Source organism: Doryrhamphus excisus, chromosome 9 (assembly GCF_030265055.1).
Source record: "Doryrhamphus excisus isolate RoL2022-K1 chromosome 9, RoL_Dexc_1.0, whole genome shotgun sequence".
Classification (NCBI taxonomy): Eukaryota; Metazoa; Chordata; class Actinopteri; order Syngnathiformes; family Syngnathidae; genus Doryrhamphus; species Doryrhamphus excisus.
Genome location: NC_080474.1, coordinates 1,822,386 through 1,842,491, shown reverse-complemented (window position 1 = coordinate 1,842,491; position 20,106 = coordinate 1,822,386). Strand labels below are relative to the sequence as shown.

At 43.0% G+C, this 20,106-nt stretch overlaps 2 protein-coding genes across 22 annotated transcripts in view; both read left to right on the top strand.

Moving 5' to 3' along the window:
• The window catches only part of neb (nebulin), a 59,075-nt gene extending 52,888 nt beyond the window's left edge, over positions 1–6,187 (top strand). For 9 of the 17 annotated variants that reach the window (XM_058081798.1, XM_058081797.1, XM_058081807.1 and 6 more), the window contains 10 exons: positions 32–124; positions 1,600–1,692; positions 1,955–2,047; positions 2,664–2,756; positions 3,559–3,666; positions 3,737–3,923; positions 4,061–4,153; positions 4,322–4,462; positions 4,543–4,646; positions 5,566–6,187. In XM_058081798.1, the coding sequence (XP_057937781.1) occupies positions 32–124; positions 1,600–1,692; positions 1,955–2,047; positions 2,664–2,756; positions 3,559–3,666; positions 3,737–3,923; positions 4,061–4,153; positions 4,322–4,462; positions 4,543–4,646; positions 5,566–5,739 (1,179 nt within the window). In that variant the 3' untranslated portion in view covers positions 5,740–6,187. The remainder of the gene's footprint in view (positions 1–31; positions 125–1,599; positions 1,693–1,954; positions 2,048–2,663; positions 2,757–3,558; positions 3,667–3,736; positions 3,924–4,060; positions 4,154–4,321; positions 4,463–4,542; positions 4,647–5,565) is intronic. The other 8 variants (XM_058081803.1, XM_058081799.1, XM_058081806.1 and 5 more) reach the window with 4 other exon arrangements.
• Positions 6,188–7,411: 1,224 nt separating this feature from the next.
• LOC131135691 (oocyte zinc finger protein XlCOF22-like) lies at positions 7,412–20,100 on the top strand. Of its 5 annotated transcripts, XM_058081903.1 has the most exons (5): positions 12,282–12,697; positions 12,935–13,117; positions 13,774–14,325; positions 16,576–16,820; positions 17,058–17,203. In XM_058081903.1, exons 1-4 carry the CDS (start codon positions 12,460–12,462, stop codon positions 16,605–16,607), a joined length of 1,005 nt encoding a protein of 334 aa, XP_057937886.1. In that variant the 5' UTR covers positions 12,282–12,459; the 3' UTR covers positions 16,608–16,820; positions 17,058–17,203. The 5 variants fall into 5 exon arrangements, with proteins under 5 accessions (XP_057937883.1, XP_057937884.1, XP_057937886.1 ...); XM_058081904.1 differs by lacking the exons at positions 12,282–12,697; positions 12,935–13,117; positions 13,774–14,325 and adding exons at positions 18,083–18,505; positions 19,892–20,100 and having other exon boundaries at positions 16,488–16,820; positions 17,058–17,264; XM_058081900.1 differs by lacking the exons at positions 12,282–12,697; positions 12,935–13,117; positions 13,774–14,325; positions 16,576–16,820; positions 17,058–17,203 and adding exons at positions 7,412–7,732; positions 7,970–8,140; positions 9,405–12,080.
• Positions 20,101–20,106: the final 6 nt, after the last annotated feature.

Here is a 20,106-nt window from a genome sequence, read left to right as displayed (position 1 = left end):
TTTGCACTTTTGTGCCATTTGCCGTGGGCAGATACGGTACAAGGATTCTCTGAGTCAAGGCACAGCCATACCAGATCTCCCCGAGGTCAAGCGGGTCCGAGAAACCCAGAAGAATATCAGCTCGGTAGAGGACGGAACACCAGTGATCCCCCCAACCCAAAATCCCACCCACCCAATCCCACCACTCCTTACAGTCACCTCCCCTGAGATCCTCTGACATTTTCAAAATGCCTTCTGACCTTCCCAACTAGGAATTCCTAGCAATCTTCCATCCTAACTAAGATCCCTAAATCCCTCCTGTTCCCCGTGTTGGCTGACGACTTGGTTTGGGACTGACATCTCTTTATAATCCCTTCCATATTTCTTCCAATGATCCACCTGCTTGGACTTTTTATTTCTGCAAGATCCCGACCGATACTGTTGATACTGCTGGGTTGTTACCTGGATCACTTTATGGCAAGACTACGCTATGACGGTGTGTCCTAGACCAGGGACTGTCTAGACCTTTTTATGTGTCGAACAGCAGTTGGACCGTTGGTAGCTGGACGCTGAGCCCAGCTGCTACGACGACCGTCTGCTGGCATGGAGGGATATTGTAGAGCGTCTTTTTATTGGCCTGCTGCATATTCTAAAAATAGATTTTAACAAGAAAATTTAAAACAGCAAAAATTGAAAAATCAGCTGTAATAATAGGCTGCACAGACCTCACAGCTAGGAGACCCGAGTTCAATCCCACCCTCGGCCATCTCTGTGTGGAGTTTGCATGTTCTCCCCGGGCATGCGTGGGTTTTCTCCCACATTCCAAAAACATGCTAGCGAAATTGGCAACCCCAAATTGTCTATAAGTATGAATTAGTAATAAGTATGAATCTATATGTGCCCTGTGATTGGCTGGCCACCAGTCCAGGGTGTACCCCCGCCTCTCGCCCAAAGACAGCTGGGATAGGCTCCAGCACCATGCGTGACCCTCGTGAGGATAAGCGGTCAAAAAAGTCAAAATATGAAGAGAAAAAAGTTGTAATATAACAATAAAAAGTCATAATTGAATAATTTTGAAGTATTATGAGGAAAAATATCATTTTTGTAGCGTAATTTGGTATGTGAATTAAAATTAAAATTAAAAAAATTAAAATTAAAATTAAAATTAAAATTAAAATTAAAATTAAAATTAAAATTAAAATTAAAATTAAAATTAAAATTAAAATTAAAATTAAAATTAAAATTAAAATTATATTCGGAAAGCAGGACGTGAACAAATGTAACAGTTACTGATTGTAAAAGTACAAGATGGAGGGGTAGGATTTAATAAGCTTTGCTTCTTCCTACTCCTTTTGGACATGTGGAACTGGGAACTGATTATGGGATGCATGTTCAAATGAAATTAAACCATTACCAAATATTGTAATATTACGAGAAACAAAACAACAATTAAAGTTAGACAATTCGGTCAAAATGGCTTCCGTCATGGCTGTAGAGGCTGATGGCTTGCCAGGCTCCGTTTGCACCCCCCAAACTCCAGTGTCGGTCAGGCTCTACTCCTGGAAGGTAAAAAGTACTTTACGTGTCACCAACATGTCTGACTTTGTGTCTCATTCCAAGCTGCAATACAAAGAAGAGTTGGGACGAGGGACGTCGGTGTCAGAGACGCCGGAGATGGAGCGAGTTAAACGCAATCAGCAAAATATTAGCACGGTACTCTGTAGAGTGACCCTGAACCTTCATCGACCCCCCAGCTCACCCTCATCCTCCCCCCAAAACCACTGTAACAATACAAAGTGTTTTGTCTGTGATAACACCAGCGGGTGTTTGGCTAACGTGCGTCTTCATTTCTCGGGATTGTGATTAATTAGTTAATTAGTTGTGGTCTTTGGTGCTGTGCTGTGGCATCTTTTGGATGGAATGGATGCTCTGTTTGTCTCTGACTGACACGTGGTCTCCTCCTGCCGTTGGGTAGATCAAATACAGGGACTCTCTGGACCGCGGGACGGCTATACCAGACCTGCCGGAGGTGAAGCGGGTCAAACAAACCCAGAGGCACATCAGCTCGGTAGTGGAACACGGCCGACCCACGTGTGCTCCTAACAAGAGTGGACATTAGCAACGGCCACCATAAGAGCATTGGCTTCCCCCCCTCCGCCCCCCGCCCCCACCATCTAATCACATTCCGATCATCTCTTGCTCACTCAGCTCATCTTCATCCAAGGCGCAGACTTCCCGAGCTCCACCTGCCATCTTTCACCTCTTTGACCCTCATGCAGCCCTCCATCCTCCCCCTTAATCTTCGAGCGCCGCCCCTCAAGCTGAAGCTGACACACGCTCCCCTCTACGTGTGGTACTAGCTAACCCGCCGCCCGGCTTTTCCTCCCGCGAAGCCGCCGTGCGTTGCTCTGATCATTCCCACTCCACAGCTAACGTCCAGCTAAGTAGTCTGCTGACGTGTGACGAGGCGTGTGCTTGACCGTTCCGTTCATCAATCACGCTATAGGACCAGTTTCTCAGACGCCGCTTGACTATGTCGCTCCGACAGAAGTCAAGCTACGCCTTCTCTGAAACTCTGTGGAAGCTTCTCTGTTGGAAGCAGTCCTATAGGTGTGTGACGGCGTGTGAGTGTTTGGTACCCGGTGTCTGACCCGGCCCCCTGGGGTCCTGTGCTTGTGTCCTAGGTGTTGTATAAGGACAGTTCCGCCAAGGGAACCCCCGTGGTGTTTACTCCAGAGATGGAGCGAGTCAAAAGGAACCAAGAGAACATTAGCTCGGTACCTGCAGAACCACCGCCAGAACATCTGCTGGGGAAATGTTCTGCTGCTCAACTCTGCGTTAACCCTTGTCTAACGGACTTGTGGTCTTGGTCCAGCAGAGGTCCAGTGTGAAGGATTTAGGCCTCTTTTTTTTTTTTTTTAAACCGACTACAGACAACATCCAATCTCAGAAAACGAGAACACGATAGAGGTGGTCCTCGTTAGTCAAACATACCTGCTGGAGAACCAATTAGACCGTCATTAAGGAAGTTACGTAACATCTACCCGGATGATGCAACAACCTCTTTATTGCCAAAACAACATCAACAAACAGTTAGATGTTTACGTTTTAATGACTAAGATCATTTTGTGTTCTTCTCGTATGAACTGAGGAACTCGTACATAACCGGAGGAGCGTTCATGGAGAAGTCTCCAATGAAATCCTCCACACTGGTCCTCATAATCCTATTAATTTCCCCACGTGCGCTCTCCTTTTAACCGTTTAATCCCACAGCTGAGCCTTATCTGTGCACACCCACGGCGCTAACCTCTTGTGTCGTCCAAAACTACTCCACGCCATCTTTGTCCCCCTTCCGTCCTCCTGCTGAACTTCCAACTTTGGGATGTGTAATCTTTCTTTCATTGGTAGTCGTTTCCTCCTCCCCGCTAATTCATTGATCTGGTTTCCCAATCTCTGGTACCGCTCTGTCAAGTCTTGTTGCCCTCTATGATGCTATGAACGCTAACGCCCATGCTAAGATGGCCTCGCTTTTGAAAAGGTCCCAAACGCCTCACTTCCTGTCCTTGCCCCCCCCGCCAGGTGTTGTACTCCGACAGCTTCCGTAAGCAAGTCCAGGGCAAGGCCGCCTTCGTTCTGGACACACCTGAGATGAGGCGTGTGAAGGAAACCCAGCGCATCATCTCTGGGGTGAGATATCCGGTCTGGGAACGGCGGGACCGCTGGGCGTGGCTTGAAACGCATCGGGTGTCTCCTGCAGGTGCGGTACCACGAGGACTTCGAGAAGAACAAGGGCAGCTTCACCCCCACCACCTCGGACCTCGTGACGGAGCGCGTGAAGAAGAACACGCAGGACTTCAGCGACATCAGCTACCGCGGCATCCAGAGGCGCGTGGTCGAGATGGAGAGGAGACGCGCCATTGAGCACGACCAGGAAACCATCACTGGTACGGCCGATGATGTACTCGGCGCCCATTGGCTGCATTCATTTATCTGTGGCGGGCCCACTGCTTATATTTGTGTGTTGCGCCGAGCTTGGCTCAATGGCGGAGCCGTAAATCCCTGACGGACTTTGTGTCCTCAGATCTGAGAGTGTGGCGTACAAACCCTGGTTCCGTGTTTGACTACGACCCCGCTGAGGACAACATCCAGTCCAGGAGTCTGCACATGATGTCAGGTGAGTCGTGGCCCCGCTAAGTCACACCAGGTGGGATGAGTCCTCCTGGTGGAGTACCTCACGGAACCACAAGAGTCGGGGACGAGGACTCGGGTCAAAGGATTGTCACTCTTGTTGTGAAACCGGATCCTTTGTGATTTCTGTTTCGTTTTGACGTCCTGGTGACAGTACAAGCTCAGCGCCGCAGCAAGGAGCACTCACGCTCCACCAGCGCCCTCAGCGGCATGGCCGACGAGAAATCCGAGATGTCCCAGGATGTGGACCACCACATGTCCCTCTACAGCAACGGATACATAACTTCCTCCATGGGTAACACCCCCCCCCCCCCCCAATATCCCAGACACATCAAGGACGCCTTGTTTGATTAGCACGACTCCCTCTGTCTGCAGGCTACCAGCATGCTAAGACTGTGGAGGTGCAGCAGAGGTCCTCATCAGTGGCCACGCAGCAGACCACCGTGTCCTCCATCCCCTCGCACCCCTCCACCACCGGGGTGAGTCCCACACGCCTCTCTTTGTATGAAAATCATAAATAATAGCAAATATTGAACAAAACAGCAGAAACGTTAGACTTGTCATTTAACAGGAAACAACAAAACCATGAATAAAGTTGTCATTTTTGGGGAAAAAAAATTATAATATTAAGAGAATAAAGTCCAAATATTAATATTAAAATCATAGTTACAAAAAGAGAATTTACAAGAAGTTGAAATAGTTGAAAAATAATAAACACCAGCAGACACGAAACACAAAAAAACAGCTGTCACTTTACAAGCATAAAGTCAAAATATTAAGAGAAAAAATATTTTTTACTAATGATGAGAAAAGTTGCAATTTTACCAGAATAAATTGTCATATTATGAGAAAAAAATCATCATTTTCATTGCGGAAAGAAAAAATAATATTTTGAGAAAAAAAAACTTGCAAAAGTTGCAATTATTACAAAATTAAGTTGAGTTATAAATTATAAATTAGGCTGAGTTATAATATGGGAATAATAAATTACGAGATAATTATAAATGAATAAAAAATATATATGAAATAAATTGTGTCCGATCCTGTAACGCTGGTGTTTACTCTTGTTCAGGGGTGTCAACTGGTTTCAAGTTATGGCTGCCCTCCGAGTCACGCTCGAAACAGTTTGCCCATGTATTTGATGACTTATTTTATTTTATATCAGTTGTTTTTTTTTAAACTAACTGATCAATAACTTGCTTGGATGTGATAAGTCAAGGTGATCAGCATAAATTCAAATATTAATTTGGAATATCTATAATATTAGTGTTTAGAGGATACAGTATGTGGTCCTGACCCCAAGTCTGGGACACCTTGAGGGACAGAAAGGACTTTTCACCTTTTTTTGGGACTGTCAAAAAGCTTAACACCCCCCCCCCCCTTTCATTCCACCATCAGAAAACGGTGCGAGCCATGTATGACTACCTGGCGGCCGACAGCGACGAGGTGTCCTTCAAGGACGGCGACGTGATCGTGAACGTGCAGGCCATCGACGAGGGCTGGATGTACGGCACCGTGCAGCGCACCGGCAAGACCGGGATGCTGCCGGCTAACTACGTGGAAGCCATTTAAGTTAGGGACTCAAACACGCCCACAGGGATCGGTGCAATGTGTGCAATGTGTGCAATGAGTGCGTGTGTGTGTGTGTGTGTGAAACGTGCGTTGATTGTGTTGTCGTCTGCTATCAAACCTGTGGATGTTAGTCCAAAGTCTGATCCTCCATACTAGTCCTCAAACATGAACAAGAACTCTTTGAAGCTGATCCGAGACCAGGCTTCCCTCTCTGTAGCAAACACCCCGACTCGTGTAAACCTGAGAAAAAAGCAAAGACAAAGACAACCCCAGATCTACGACGGAAGAGACGGCTGTTGAAGAGCGATGTACGAGAAGGATGGTTTCTCCTCCTTGGATGAAGGCTGACCACTGTAGCCCACTAGCACAGCGTGTGTTTTGGTTTTTGATGGCGAGGGGACGTCCCGTACCTTCAGCCTGTAGCTAATAAAGCCAAGCTCCTGCAGTACCCGGCATCCATCTTGTGTGTTCTTTGAAGGCCCGTTTGTTCCTGGTTAGCAAAACCCAACTACGTGTTCATTTCAAAACACATTTGGCAATATTTTCAGCACTATTCAGTGTGGAAAACTAATAAACAATTTTTTTGTAGAGCAACAAATGTTTCGCATATCATGACAATTAAAAAAATATATATATATAATCTCCATGCATTCAAAATTAAGTTTTTTCTGGTTAGAATATGACTCCTTTCTCTCTTTACGCAGCAGATCAATTCCATTTTTTTGTTAAAATTAAATTTTTTATGTGGTCTTTCATGTACATGAAAAAAATATTATTTGTTAATTTGAATGCAGGCTGCATGGTGGTTTAGTGGTTAGCGTGGGGGCCACACAGCGAGGAGACCTGAGTTTGATTCCTCCCTCTATCTATCTATCTATCTGTCTATCTATCTATCTATCTATCTATCTATCCATCTATCCATCTATCCATCTATCTACCCGTCTTGCGCTTTGCTTGCAGGCAAAGTGTAATGTTCAATTTGTCCACTAGAGGTCGACAGAGATAGACTTTAACTACGATGTTGTGAATGTTTATTTCTGCATGTGAAGCTGTAGTTTATGGTGTTGATGTGGTAAAAAAAAATTAATGATGTTTTACATCAAAATCGCATCTGTTTACACAATAGAATTAGACATTGCTTAGAAATATTCAACATTTTGAAATGTTTTTGTTGCACTTCTTTATCTGTCAAGAAATAAACAAAAATATATAAAGTAAACTTTTCCTAATATGAACCTTTTTAAAATGTTACAAATATTTCAGCTTTCTTCTTCAATTAAATTTTCTTCAGGTATTGTTATGACTTTATTGCCATTAAATTTAGACGTGATTCCCATAATATTATAGATAAGATAATTTTCCAAAAATGTCATCTTTGTTTTGTTTGTTTCTCATATTGTGACTAACAAATAACGGATTTCCATATAATATTTCAAGTTGATGTGACTAAAATGACTATAATTTTTTCATAGTATTACAGTGTTATTATTGTAAAATTGCAGCCTTTTCCTCATAATCAACTTTTAATATATTGACATTATTATTGTAAAATGACATGATGGACACCTTCAGGGTACTCCGGAACAGTAGATGGCGGTATGCACCAAAATGTTGGTTGCAACCCGCCATCACCAGCAGCAAGAACTGCAGTGCATTGTGGGTTTGGGCGGAAACGGAAACGGAAGGAGGTTTGTTTTTATGCCGGCTTCATGCTCGACGCTGTACTTGTGTTGTTTTATTTAAACAAGTCCAAACATGGCGCAGACGTGTTGCGTCGTGAAGTGCCAGCATCGTCCACACGAACAATCGGGGAATAAAAAGGATGGGGTGAGATGTTTCTCCTTTCCAACGTGGAAGCAAAGCCAAGGAGCTGTGATCTGTGAGCTAACAAAGAGACGCCGAATGGCCTGGATAGCAGCCGTGAGACGACCAAACATCACTTTCAACACCATCACCCAAGACTTGGTGGTGTGTTCACGGCATTTTCACACTGGTAAGTTTCAATCAAAGCATGTGTTTTGCTCTTTCACACCTAGCATTTAGTAGGCCGCTAGCGTTAGCCAAGCTAGCTGAGGGCACCAAACTAAGTCAAGTATCGTCTTTGGACGAATAAAACCTTGAAATATTTTAACTTTGAGTGATTTGTAATCTACTCGATAATGAATGAAAGAAGCGTATTTTAAAAATAGAGCCAGTTTTCAAAGTAATAATGGGAGTGTGTGTTTTTCAGGGAGACCAGCTAATGAAATGGATGAAAGCCATCCAGACTGGGCACCCTCATTACATCTCGGACACACGGAGGTGGAAGCTGGAGATAACCAGAGACTACACATAACATTGGACCAGGAGAACGAGCGACTACGACAACAACCGGAAGCTGTTGGAAAGACTCGAGTAGAAGGTATGTTTACACCACTGTGTGCTAATTGATTGTTGATTTTTTTTAATCACGTACCCTTGGGTGTACATCAGGGCCGGTTCTAGGCAAGGACGTATTGTGGGGGCAGTTAGAAATGCAAAAGGCACCATCATGTGGATACAGTATGTCCGCTAGGTGGGGATACTATTCATTGGAACACAACAACAACAACAAAACAGCAACTAGTGACTCTTTTAAACATGAGGAGGCCACAGGAATCAGCCATCAGGTTGAAGAGAGTTTGTTATAAAAACGTAGAATATTCTAAATAAAACCACCAATTGATGGATAACCTTTTCAAATGATTAGTATTACCCAAAAAGTATTTTTCTTGCTCATTTTGTCCATTTTTTGACGACATCATCCTTAATCACAAGCATGGACATTCTAGTTTGTTGGAGATTTTGCAACAGGAAACGTTAGCCAGGCTACATCCATTTCTTAACATCGAGGCAAAATTAGATGTTGCTTTTTATTCACTAACCCAAAAAGCACTCACTCTACGCTGGTAAAACTCAGTGTAAAAGGTTAAAAAACGTAATTCTTCATGCTGTTTCTGTCCTAGTTTTACATAACACATAACAGGTGACATTAGATACTAAATGTCCTTTTCTGCTCAGCATTCGTTCCATCTTGTGGCTCCACATCCGCCGCCACATTTCCTCAAACTACAGGTTGGAAAAGGACGCAAATACGTTCATTGAAAAAAAAAAACATAGTCCCATTAAAGGACATAGTGAACTTTGACAGCCCTAAAATAAATATAAGAAAGTAATATCTGTGCTAAAAGAGACAGTACCCAGTATTTGTAGACTGTACTGTACATGTACACTGCCTTATACAAAAAAAATGTATGTATAGTCTTAAGGGAATTTATACACAAAATACATTTCATCATAAATTATGTTAATTAGACTTTAATTTAATGAGAACATCTTCATTTTCTATTAGTATTGTCATGTTAAATAACTGTTAAAACGTCTATTGCAATTTATTAAATCGACGATGCTGCTCGGCCTCATTAGGGTCCCGGTTATGCTGGAGCCTATCCCAGCTGACTTTTGGCAAACCACTATTCACATCAATGGAGTCACCAATGACCCCAACATGAATATCTTTGGAAGGTGGGAGTAGACCAGAGTCCCCAACGTAGAACCGCCAAATTTATTGCTATGGAAGACTAAAGATATTTTTTTATCGTGTATCATCATAAGCTTCCACTATAATTCCTCTTTGTGTCCCACAGACGTCCAGCGGCTGATTGGTCATCAAGAGGGGGGCTCCACTTGGCAGCAGGAGGAGCCACAGCCTGTTAAAGAAGAAGAAGAAGAGGAGCCAGAGCCCATCCACATTAAAGAGGAAGAGGAGGAACCACAACCCCTTCGCTTTAAAGAAGAGGAGGACCCAGAGCCCGCCCACATCAAAGAGGAAGAGGACCCCCAGCTTCTTTGTGTTAAAGAGGAAGAGGAAGAACTCTGGATCACTCAGGAGGGAGAGCATCTTCTAGGGCCAGAGGAGGCTGATCTCACCAGGTTGCCACTGACCGGTGTCTCCGTGAAGACCGAAGACCATGAAGACAAACCACCTGAGTCCTGGCAGCTTCATCATAGTCCAAGTGAGGAGATGAGAGAGGCGGAGCCTTCATGCAGCTGCTCACCACAACACATGACAACAGAAGCTGATGGAGACCACTGTGGAGGATCACAAGGAGACAACCTCTTAGCTCCACTGTCAGATGGTGTCGACGCAACGTCACGCTCTCCTGAAGATGAAGACAGCGACTACTACCAAGAACCTTTGAGCAGCGATACAGACTGTGAAGGTGATATGACGACTCACACTGGCAACAAACACTCTGAAAGCTCGAAAAAGAAGACCCGTAAACGTTTTAGCTGCTCAGTTTGTGGGAAAAGATTTTTTTATCAGAGTAATTTGATTCGCCACATGAGAACGCACACAGGAGAGAAACGTTTTCGCTGCTCAGACTGCGGTCGAGGTTTCACTCAAAAGGCAACTCTGGTGTCACACATGAGAACCCACACAGGAGAAAAATGTTTTCGATGCCCAGACTGCGGTAAAAGCTTCACCCAAAAGGGAAACATGGTGTCGCACATGAGAACTCACACAGGAGAAAAACCTTTCAGTTGCTCTGTCTGCGGCAAAAGCTTCACCCAAAAGGTAACTATGGTATCACACATGAGAATGCACACAGGAGAAAAACCTTTTCATTGCCTCGACTGCGGTAAAAGCTTCAGTAAAAAGTCAAGTATGGTCTCGCACATGAAAACACACACAGGAGAAAAACATTTTACCTGCTCGGACTGCGGCAAAAGCTTCACTCAAAAAGCCAACATGGTGTCACACATGAGAACGCACACGGGAGAAAAACCGTTTAGTTGCTCGGACTGTGGTAGACGCTTCACTGAAAAGGCAAGTATGATCACGCACATTAGAACGCACACGGGAGAAAAACCGTTTAGTTGCTTAGACTGCGGTAAAAGTTTCACCCAGAAGCCGGCGTTGGTGTTACACATGAGAACGCACACAGGAGAGAAACCTTTTAGTTGCTTGGACTGCGGCAAACACTTCACTCGAAAAATCAACATGGTTATGCACATGAGAACGCACACGGGAGAAAAACCTTTCAGTTGCTCCGAGTGTGGTAAAAGTTTCACGCAAAAGGCAGCTTTGGTGTCGCATATGAGAACGCACACGGGAGAAAAACCTTTTACCTGCTCCAACTGTGGCCAAAGCTTCACCCATAAAGTAAGTATGGTCAAACATATGAAGACACACCCACAGGAATCCTAAATGTATCACTCAGGAGAAAAAACAGTGCAGTTACTCAAATTGTGTCCTCTTGCCGAAAACTTGCCGAGTCACTGGTGTGTGTGTGTGCCACGTCGGGGCGAGACCCGGGATGTTTTCTTTCCAGTCGGTCACTGAAGCAGGCGATTTTTATGATTGACACCTCCTCTGGTTTGAAGGAAGTTCATCACTTCAATCACCTGCTAGAGAAACTAGTTGGAAGGAAAATCTGCAGTTCATTCATTTTCTATGCTGCTCCATCCTCATTATGGTGGTGGTGGTGGTGGGGGTATGCTGCTGGAGCCTACCCCAGCTTGTCCTATGATTTGATTCCTTTTACTGATGTGAGGACAAACGGTAAAAAAAAAGGACTTTTCGTTGAAGTGAATCAAATCAAGCACAGAAAAACAGTTTAGTTGCTAAGACTGCGGTAAAAAAAACGCCCCCAAAGTAAAACATGGGAACACACGCGACAGGGACGTAGTTGCTGAAATGATGGCGACACGTTTTCTCGGTCGTCCACTTCCAGACTCACCAATAAACTCATCAATAAAGTGGATATGCTGGCCTCCAAACATGACGTGTTTGTTTTTATCCGCTTTCTCTCCCAAAAGGGCTGGATGACGAGAGAGTTCACTCTGGGCATCTGTCTCAACCTGGGCATGTTGGTTCTGTAGCAGAATGAACAGTGTCCCAGTGGGGGGAGGCGGGGCAATGCTCTGTAAAGACTATGCCCCATTCTGCTTTGTAAGAAAAGTATATATTAGTAGCTAAGTAGCTATTTACATAATAACATGTTTATGTACTGGATCTGCTGTCACATGATCTCTGATTACCGTAATAACTCGTTTATCACAAGAAAGTGCAGAGTCTCCATTCAGAAATTAATGTAATTCATTTCATACTTTTTTTTACTACTTTGGAAATGTCCGGCAGGTCAGACTGAAATCCCACCAGGCCGGGTTTGGTCCACGGGCCGTATCCTCTTCCGGCTGCTGTTGGCTACATTATGATGGAAAGTAGGATGGAAATTTGTGTTATTCCATATGGAATCAATTGGAATTTTGTTTAATGGAAAGTCTTAAAATTCTAATTAGTTGATTTGGTACATGAAACCAGGGGCTGACGTCTGACCCTATGGGGGTGCTAGAGGACTCTCCAAAATTATATAGGGAGGGGGGGCTTATTGTTTTCCTCAAATTTAATAATCTGACACAGCAAAAAAAATCAGTTTGACTGCTAATCTGATGTTGATATCAAAGCCTGAAAAAAATGGTTGAAATGTGTATTTTTGGATAATATATTTGATATTTTGATGAAGACTGCAGTGACTTGAAACATGTGGGAAAGGTAGAAACAATATGAACCTTTGAGTGATGTTGCTTAGGTGAATCGCCGAATTGCATTGTGGGTTTGACAGCAACCGTTTGTTGACGTTAGCTGCATGCTCGCCTCTACCCTTATGTTTTTATTTTCTGATAACAAGTCCAAACATGGCGCAGACGTGTTGCGTCGTGAAGTGCCAGCATCGTCCACACGAACAATCGGGGAATAAAAAGGATGGGGTGAGATGTTTCTCCTTTCCAACGTGGAAGCAAAGCCAAGGAGCTGTGATCTGTGAGCTAACAAAGAGACGCCGAATGGCCTGGATAGCAGCCGTGAGACGACCAAACATCACTTTCAACACCATCACCCAAGACTTGGTGGTGTGTTCACGGCATTTTCACACTGGTAAGTTTCAATCAAAGCATGTGTTTTGCTCTTTCACACCTAGCATTTAGTAGGCCGCTAGCGTTAGCCAAGCTAGCTGAGGGCACCAAACTAAGTCAAGTATCGTCTTTGGACGAATAAAACCATAACATCTTTTAACTTTGAGTGATTTGTAATCTACTCGATAATGAATGAAAGAAGCGTATTTTAAAAATAGAGCCAGTTTTCAAAGTAATAATGGGAGTGTGTGTTTTTCAGGGAGACCAGCTAATGAAATGGATGAAAGCCATCCAGACTGGGCACCCTCATTACATCTCGGACACACGGAGGTGGAAGCTGGAGATAACCAGAGACTACACATAACATTGGACCAGGAGAACGAGCGACTACGACAACAACCGGAAGCTGATGAAAAGACTCAAGCTGTGCTCCACATCGAAGGTAACTTTCACTAACGTTTTACTTAAGCCTAAACACACATTGTGAGTTGGCGCCCTCTGCTGTAAAAAGGGAGGTACTGCACCGATACAGTATATGCAGTATAAACAAATTAGGGCTGTCAATCGATTAATATTAATATTACTGATGCTCCTATCAGGGTTTCATGCAGCCGATACGATCATCTGTGAGTTAGTGACTTTTAATTGTATTTATAAAAAACTTTTATAAAATATTAGTGACTACTAAGAGCGATTGATTTTTATTCAATGTATTCCAAAAATGCTAATATGAACATCTCACGTTTTGTCTTTCACAATGCATTTATTCCTCGCATTATTGACTGAAAACCGAAATGAAAAGCAGGTTTGCTGGGCCCCTCCAGCCGCATCCGCTGCCTTCTGAACTACAGATGCAGACGACTCCCTCTTCTGCACCCACAGAAGAGACAAACATCCACACGTTTGGCTACACTAACTCCCACCCTGCTGACCCCCCCCCCCCCCCCCCCATGCAGCACCAAACTCAACTCAGTATAACAAAATAGTCTCAAGTATTGTCATATTGTCATGTACTGTAACAAGATGGCTTCATTCCAATTCTCACAACTGAGGTTTTCCACAATAATCTTCCTCAGTAATTCCTCTTGTGTCCTTCAGACGTCCAGCAGCTGATTGGTCATCAAGAAGAATGTCCCCCTCAGCCACAGAGGGGGGGCTCCACTTGGGCGCAGGAGGAGCTCCAGCCCCCTTACATTCACGAAGAAGAAGAAGAAGAGGAGCCAGAGCCCACCCACATTAAGGAGGAAGACGAGGAACCTCAACCGCCACACATTAAAGAGGAAGAGGAGGAGCCACCGCCCACCTGTGTTAAAGAGGAAGAGGAAGAACTCTGGATCACTCAGGAGGGAGAGCATCTTCTAGGACCAGAGGAGGCTGATCTCACCAGGTTGCCACTGACTGGTGTCTCTGTGAAGACCGAAGACCATGAAGACAAACCACCTGAGTCCTCACAGCTTCATCATAGTCCAAGATCAGGACCAGACAACCTCTTAGCTCCACTGTCAGATAGTGACGACACAACGTCACGCTCTCCTGAAGATGAAGACAGCGACTACTACCAAGAACCTTTGAGCAGCGATACAGACTGTGAAGGTGATATGACGACTCACACTGGCAACAAACACTCTGAAAGCTCAAAGAAGATGACAGGTAAAAAAACGTTTAAGTGCTCATGTGATAAAAGCTTTTCTTGTAAGAGTTCGTGGACTCGACACATGCGGACCCACACTGGAGAAAAACATTTCAGTTGCTCAGACTGCGGTAAAAACTTCACTCAAAGGGCACATATGTTATCACACATGAGAACGCACACAGGAGAAAAACCATTTAGTTGCTCACACTGCGGTAAGAGCTTCACCCAAAAGTCAAGCATGGTGTTACACATGAAAACACACACGGGAGAAAAACCTTTTAGATGCTCAGACTGTGGTAAAAGCTTCACTCAAAAGGCGACGATGGTGTCGCACATGAGAACGCACACAGGAGAAAAACCTTTCAGTTGTTCACACTGCGGCAAAAGCTTCACTCAAAAGAGAAGTATGGTAGCGCACATGAGGACACACACTGGAGAGAAACCTTACAGTTGCTCAGCCTGTGGTAAAAGCTTCACTCACAAAGTAAATATGATATCACACATGAGAACGCACACGGGGGAAAAATGTTTCCGATGCTCAGACTGCGGTAAAAGCTTCACGCAAAAGGCGAATATGGTATTACACATGAGAACGCACACAGGAGAAAAACCTTTTCGTTGCTCAGACTGTGGTAAGAGCTTCACGCTCAAAGCAAATATGGTCAAGCACATGAGGACCCACACGGGAGAAAAACCTTTTAGTTGCTCAGATTGTGGTAAAAACTTCACTCAAAAGGAAAGTATGTTATTACACATGAAAACACACACAGGAGAAAAACCTTTTCATTGCTCAGATTGTGGTAAAAGCTTCACCCAAAAGGTAAATATGTTATCACACATGAGAACACACACAGGATAAAGATATTGTAGTTTCCCTGATTATGGTGACATGTTTCCTCGGAAGTCCTCCTTGGATAGACGCATGCGGAGTCAATGATGGCCGACTGTAGTTAAAGGTATTTTATGACCTTATCACTAAATGCTGTCATCGATAAAGTCACTTCCTGTTCACTTCCTTCCAGATTCTATTTGGAAAGTAGACTGACTGTCTTAAATGAATCATACATAGAAGTCCAATTGGCGATGCAAACAAATATAAGTGTGAAAATAAAAGATTTCCTTGCCTTCAAATGTGGCCAGGTGTTTTATTGTCATCATAATGATGATCAACAAATAAAAGGCAAAATTACTAAATCGATATCACCAATATCGGCGATACCGGCTGCGGAGAGACTTTTCGAGAGTTTTCTTGGTACAATTCCATGTGAATTCACCAGCAAATGAAGTATTTCATCACTTAAAGTACTCTTCAATGTACTCACAATCCATGTCTGAACAGGAGAGAAGAGCTGCTGCTATGACTCTTCTACTAAGCTACATCATTATTTACACTTTTTATCTCATTATTATGATTTTATCTCATAATTTCCACTTTCTTATCTCAAAATTTCAACGTTTTATCTTGTAATTTTGACTTTTTATCTCAGAATATTGACTTTTTATCTCATTATTTTGACTTTTAACTCATAATTTTGACTGTCTATCTCAGGATGTTGACTTTTTATCTCATTATTATGACTTTATCTAATAATTTTGACTTTTTATCTGGTTATTCGAGTTTTTATCGCATAATTTTGTCTTTCTATCTCAGAATATCGACTTTTTATCTCATTATTATGACTTTATCTCATAATTTCCACTTTCTTATCTCAAAATTTCAACGTTTTATCTTGTAATTTTGACTTTTTATCTCAGAATATTGACTTTTTATCTCATTATTTCGACTTTTATCTCATAATTTTGACTGTCTATCTCAGTATGTTGACTTTTTATCTCATTATTATGACTTTATCTAATAATTTTGACTTTTTATCTGGTTATTTTGACTTTTTATTTGGTTATTCGACTTTTTATCGCATAATTTTGTCTTTCTATCTCAGAATATCGACTTTTTATCTCATTATTATGACTTTATCTCATAATTTCGACTGGAGGTTGACTCTCTTTTCTCATCTGGAGGACATTAGAAGAGACATTTAGGCCAGAATTCTAATTTTATTCTGTCTGATATATTTGTAATACATCTAGTTAACCTTCTATTAGTGTACTCTTGAATTGCCTGCATTTGCATCATGGGAAACGTAAAATATGAACACGTTTGGGAGTGACGTTGCCGAATTGCATTGTGGGTTTGACAGCAACTGTTTGTTGACGTTAGCTGCATGCTCGCCGCTGCCCTTATGTTTTTGTTGTTTTGTTCTAACAAGTCCAAACATGGCGCAGACGTGTTGCGTCGTGAAGTGCCAGCATCGTCCACACGAACAATCGGGGAATAAAAAGGATGGGGTGAGATGTTTCTCCTTTCCAACGTGGAAGCAAAGCCAAGGAGCTGTGATCTGTGAGCTAACAAAGAGACGCCGAATGGCCTGGATAGCAGCCGTGAGACGACCAAACATCACTTTCAACACCATCACCCAAGACTTGGTGGTGTGTTCACGGCATTTTCACACTGGTAAGTTTCAATCAAAGCATGTGTTTTGCTCTTTCACACCTAGCATTTAGTAGGCCGCTAGCGTTAGCCAAGCTAGCTGAGGGCACCAAACTAAGTCAAGTATCGTCTTTGGACGAATAAAACCATAACATCTTTGAACTTTGAGTGATTTGTAATCTACTCGATAATGAATGAAAGAAGCGTATTTTAAAAATAGAGCCAGTTTTCAAAGTAATAATGGGAGTGTGTGTTTTTCAGGGAGACCAGCTAATGAAATGGATGAAAGCCATCCAGACTGGGCACCCTCATTACATCTCGGACACACGGAGGTGGAAGCTGGAGATAACCAGAGACTACACATAACATTGGACCAGGAGGAACTTTCTCCAACGAGAGAGGAGAACCAGCGACTACGACAACAACCGGAAGCTGATTGCGAGACTCAAGCTGTGCTTCACATCGAAGGTAAATTTCATGTCCACTAACCTTCTACTTAAGCTTTAAACACATAATCTACAACGGGGGGCTCTTTTGTACAAATGCGGGTGCTAATTAATGAAAGTTAGACGTTTAAAGGCACAGGAAGTACATATGTACTGTATATAAACAAACGTCTCAGACCTTTATAGTTCAGTCAGTATTTCCAGTCGGACCCTTTTGAGTGACGGACATATCAAACAAGCAGCAGCAATAAGAGCTTCATCACGAAACTTGGTCAGATCTTTGTCTTTGGCTAGATACATAACAAATATATAACATTTATATTTACTTTAGTTATTAAATTTATTAGAAGTGTTTTTCCCGAATCCATTAAAGTTAAGTTAAACATCACTGGCGACTCCGTAAGGGAAACCCAAGCTATGAGGTTCCGTCTGGTCCTGAAACTCGGATTTTCGGGCCACCATAAACTAGCCGTCGCTGGACGGTTGGTTTTGAAGGATTGAACTTTGTTTTTTTGTGCTATTTTAAGTATTTATTTGCAGTAATTTTAGAGTTCTGTCATCTTCCTGCGGTGGAGGAGGTGGCCGGGTCGGTCGACTTAGGATCCACATCCATATTAGGGTTTACTATTTTAATAGTTTGCATTGAGTGGGTGGTCTATTATTTTTTATGAAGGTATTCAAATTATTCTCGGAATCTTTGCACCCCTGATTGCTATAACAGGGAAAAATACAGGAAAATATTATGGTGACTGAGCTGTTACTATTTAAAAAAATTAAGATTTTTTTTATAGTGCACACTAAGCTTCCACAATCAATAATTCCTTTTTTTGTGTTTTGCAGACATCCACCACCCAATTGGTCATCAACAATGTCCCAGTCAGCCACGTCAGGGGGGGCCACAGCCTGTTAAAGAGGAGGCAGAGGAGCCAGAGCCCCCCCACATCAAAGAAGAGGCGGAGGAGCCACAGCCGTCCTTTGTTAAAGAGGAAGAGGAAGAACTGTCAATCACCCAGGAGGGAGAGCATCTTCTAGGGCCAGAGGAGGCTGATCTCACCAGGTTGCCACTGACCGGTGTCTCCGTGAAGACCGAAGACCATGAAGACAAACCACCTGAGTCTTCACAGCTTCATCATAGTCCAAGATCAGGACCAGACAACCTCTTAGCTCCACTGTCAGATAGTGACGACACAACGTCACGCTCTCCTCAAGATGAAGACAGCGACGACTACCAAGAACCTTTGAGCAGCGATACAGACTGTGAAGGTGATATGACGACTCACACTGGCAACAAACACTCTGAAAGCTCTAAAAAGAAGACAGGGAAACCTTTTAACTGCTCAGTTTGCGATAAAAGATTTTCTTATAAGAGTTATTTGATTCGACACATGAGGACCCACACGGGAGAAAAACGTTTTAGTTGCTCAGACTGCGGTAAAAGCTTCATTCAGAAGGCAAATTTGGAATCACACATGAGAACGCACACGGGAGAGAAACATTTTAGCTGCTCAGAGTGCGGTAAAAGCTTCACGCAAAAGCCAAATATGTTATCGCACATTAGGACTCACACCGGAGAAAAACCTTTCAGTTGCTCAGACTGCGGTAAAACGTTCACTCACCGGGCAAACATGGTGTCACACATGAGAGCACACAAAGGAGAAAAACGCTTCGGTTGCTTAGCTTGTGGTAAAAGCTTCACTCAAAAAGCACATATGATAACGCACATGAGAACGCACACCGGAGAAAAACCTTTTAGTTGTGCCGACTGCGGTAAAAGCTTCACTCAGAAGGTGAGTATGTTGTCACACATGACGATACACACGGGAGAAAAGCGTTTTAATTGCTCACACTGCGGTAAAAGTTTCACCCGAAAGGCGTACATGTTATCTCACATGAGGACACACACCGGAGAAAAACGTTTTAGTTGTTCACACTGTGGTAAAAGTTTCTCCCTTAAAGCACACATGGTATCGCACATGAGAACCCACACGGGAGAAAAACCTTTCGGTTGCTCTGAATGTGGTAAAAACTTCAGTCAAAAGGCCAATATGCTATCACACATGAAGACGCACACAGGAGAGAAACCTCATAGTTGCTCAGAATGTGGTAAAAGCTTCACTCAGAAGGCGGGGATGTTGTCTCACATGAGAGTTCACGCAAGATAAAAGCTTTTTAATTGCTCGGTAAATGTATCGCCCATGTGACCACACAGGAGAAAAACCTATTCATTGCTCAAGTTGTGTTGACAGTAAATATGAGGCAAATATGATAAAGTCACTTCATAGATACACGGACACTTTAGGAATCTCCAAGTGATGACTTTGACTTGGCTCTGGAAATTAGTGTTTTGAGGTATTTATGATTCGGGTTCTCCAGTCACACAAAGCACAATTTGAATTTGATATAATTATGATAAAGATATTTAAGCTAAAATGACAAAATTTTATAGAAAAAATAGTATTGGTTTTATCAAAGTATCATATCAATATCATCAATGCTGTGTCTGTACTGACTTAGTATCTGATCGATATTCCAAATTAAAAAGTAATTCCCAATAGTTTTTGTCTGATGCTTTATTTTATTACGGAAATTGAATGCAACACCTAATAGATTGTGATGTGTCCGTGTCTGTTTCCGCCTAAATTGCATCAGGTCACTGCTTGGTTTGGTCACTGGAGGGCGCTGTTACACCGATTACACCGCTGGGTTGCACGTGACGCCGAACTGCCTCGGAGAGATGTTTGGTGTAGTAGAAGAAGAAGTCATGGAAAATGGCGGCCGTAATGAAGCATACATTCGCTGTTGTCGCATGTGGAAACCGTTCAAATATGCACGTTTGTCTAATAACATGGCGGTTTAAGTGGTTG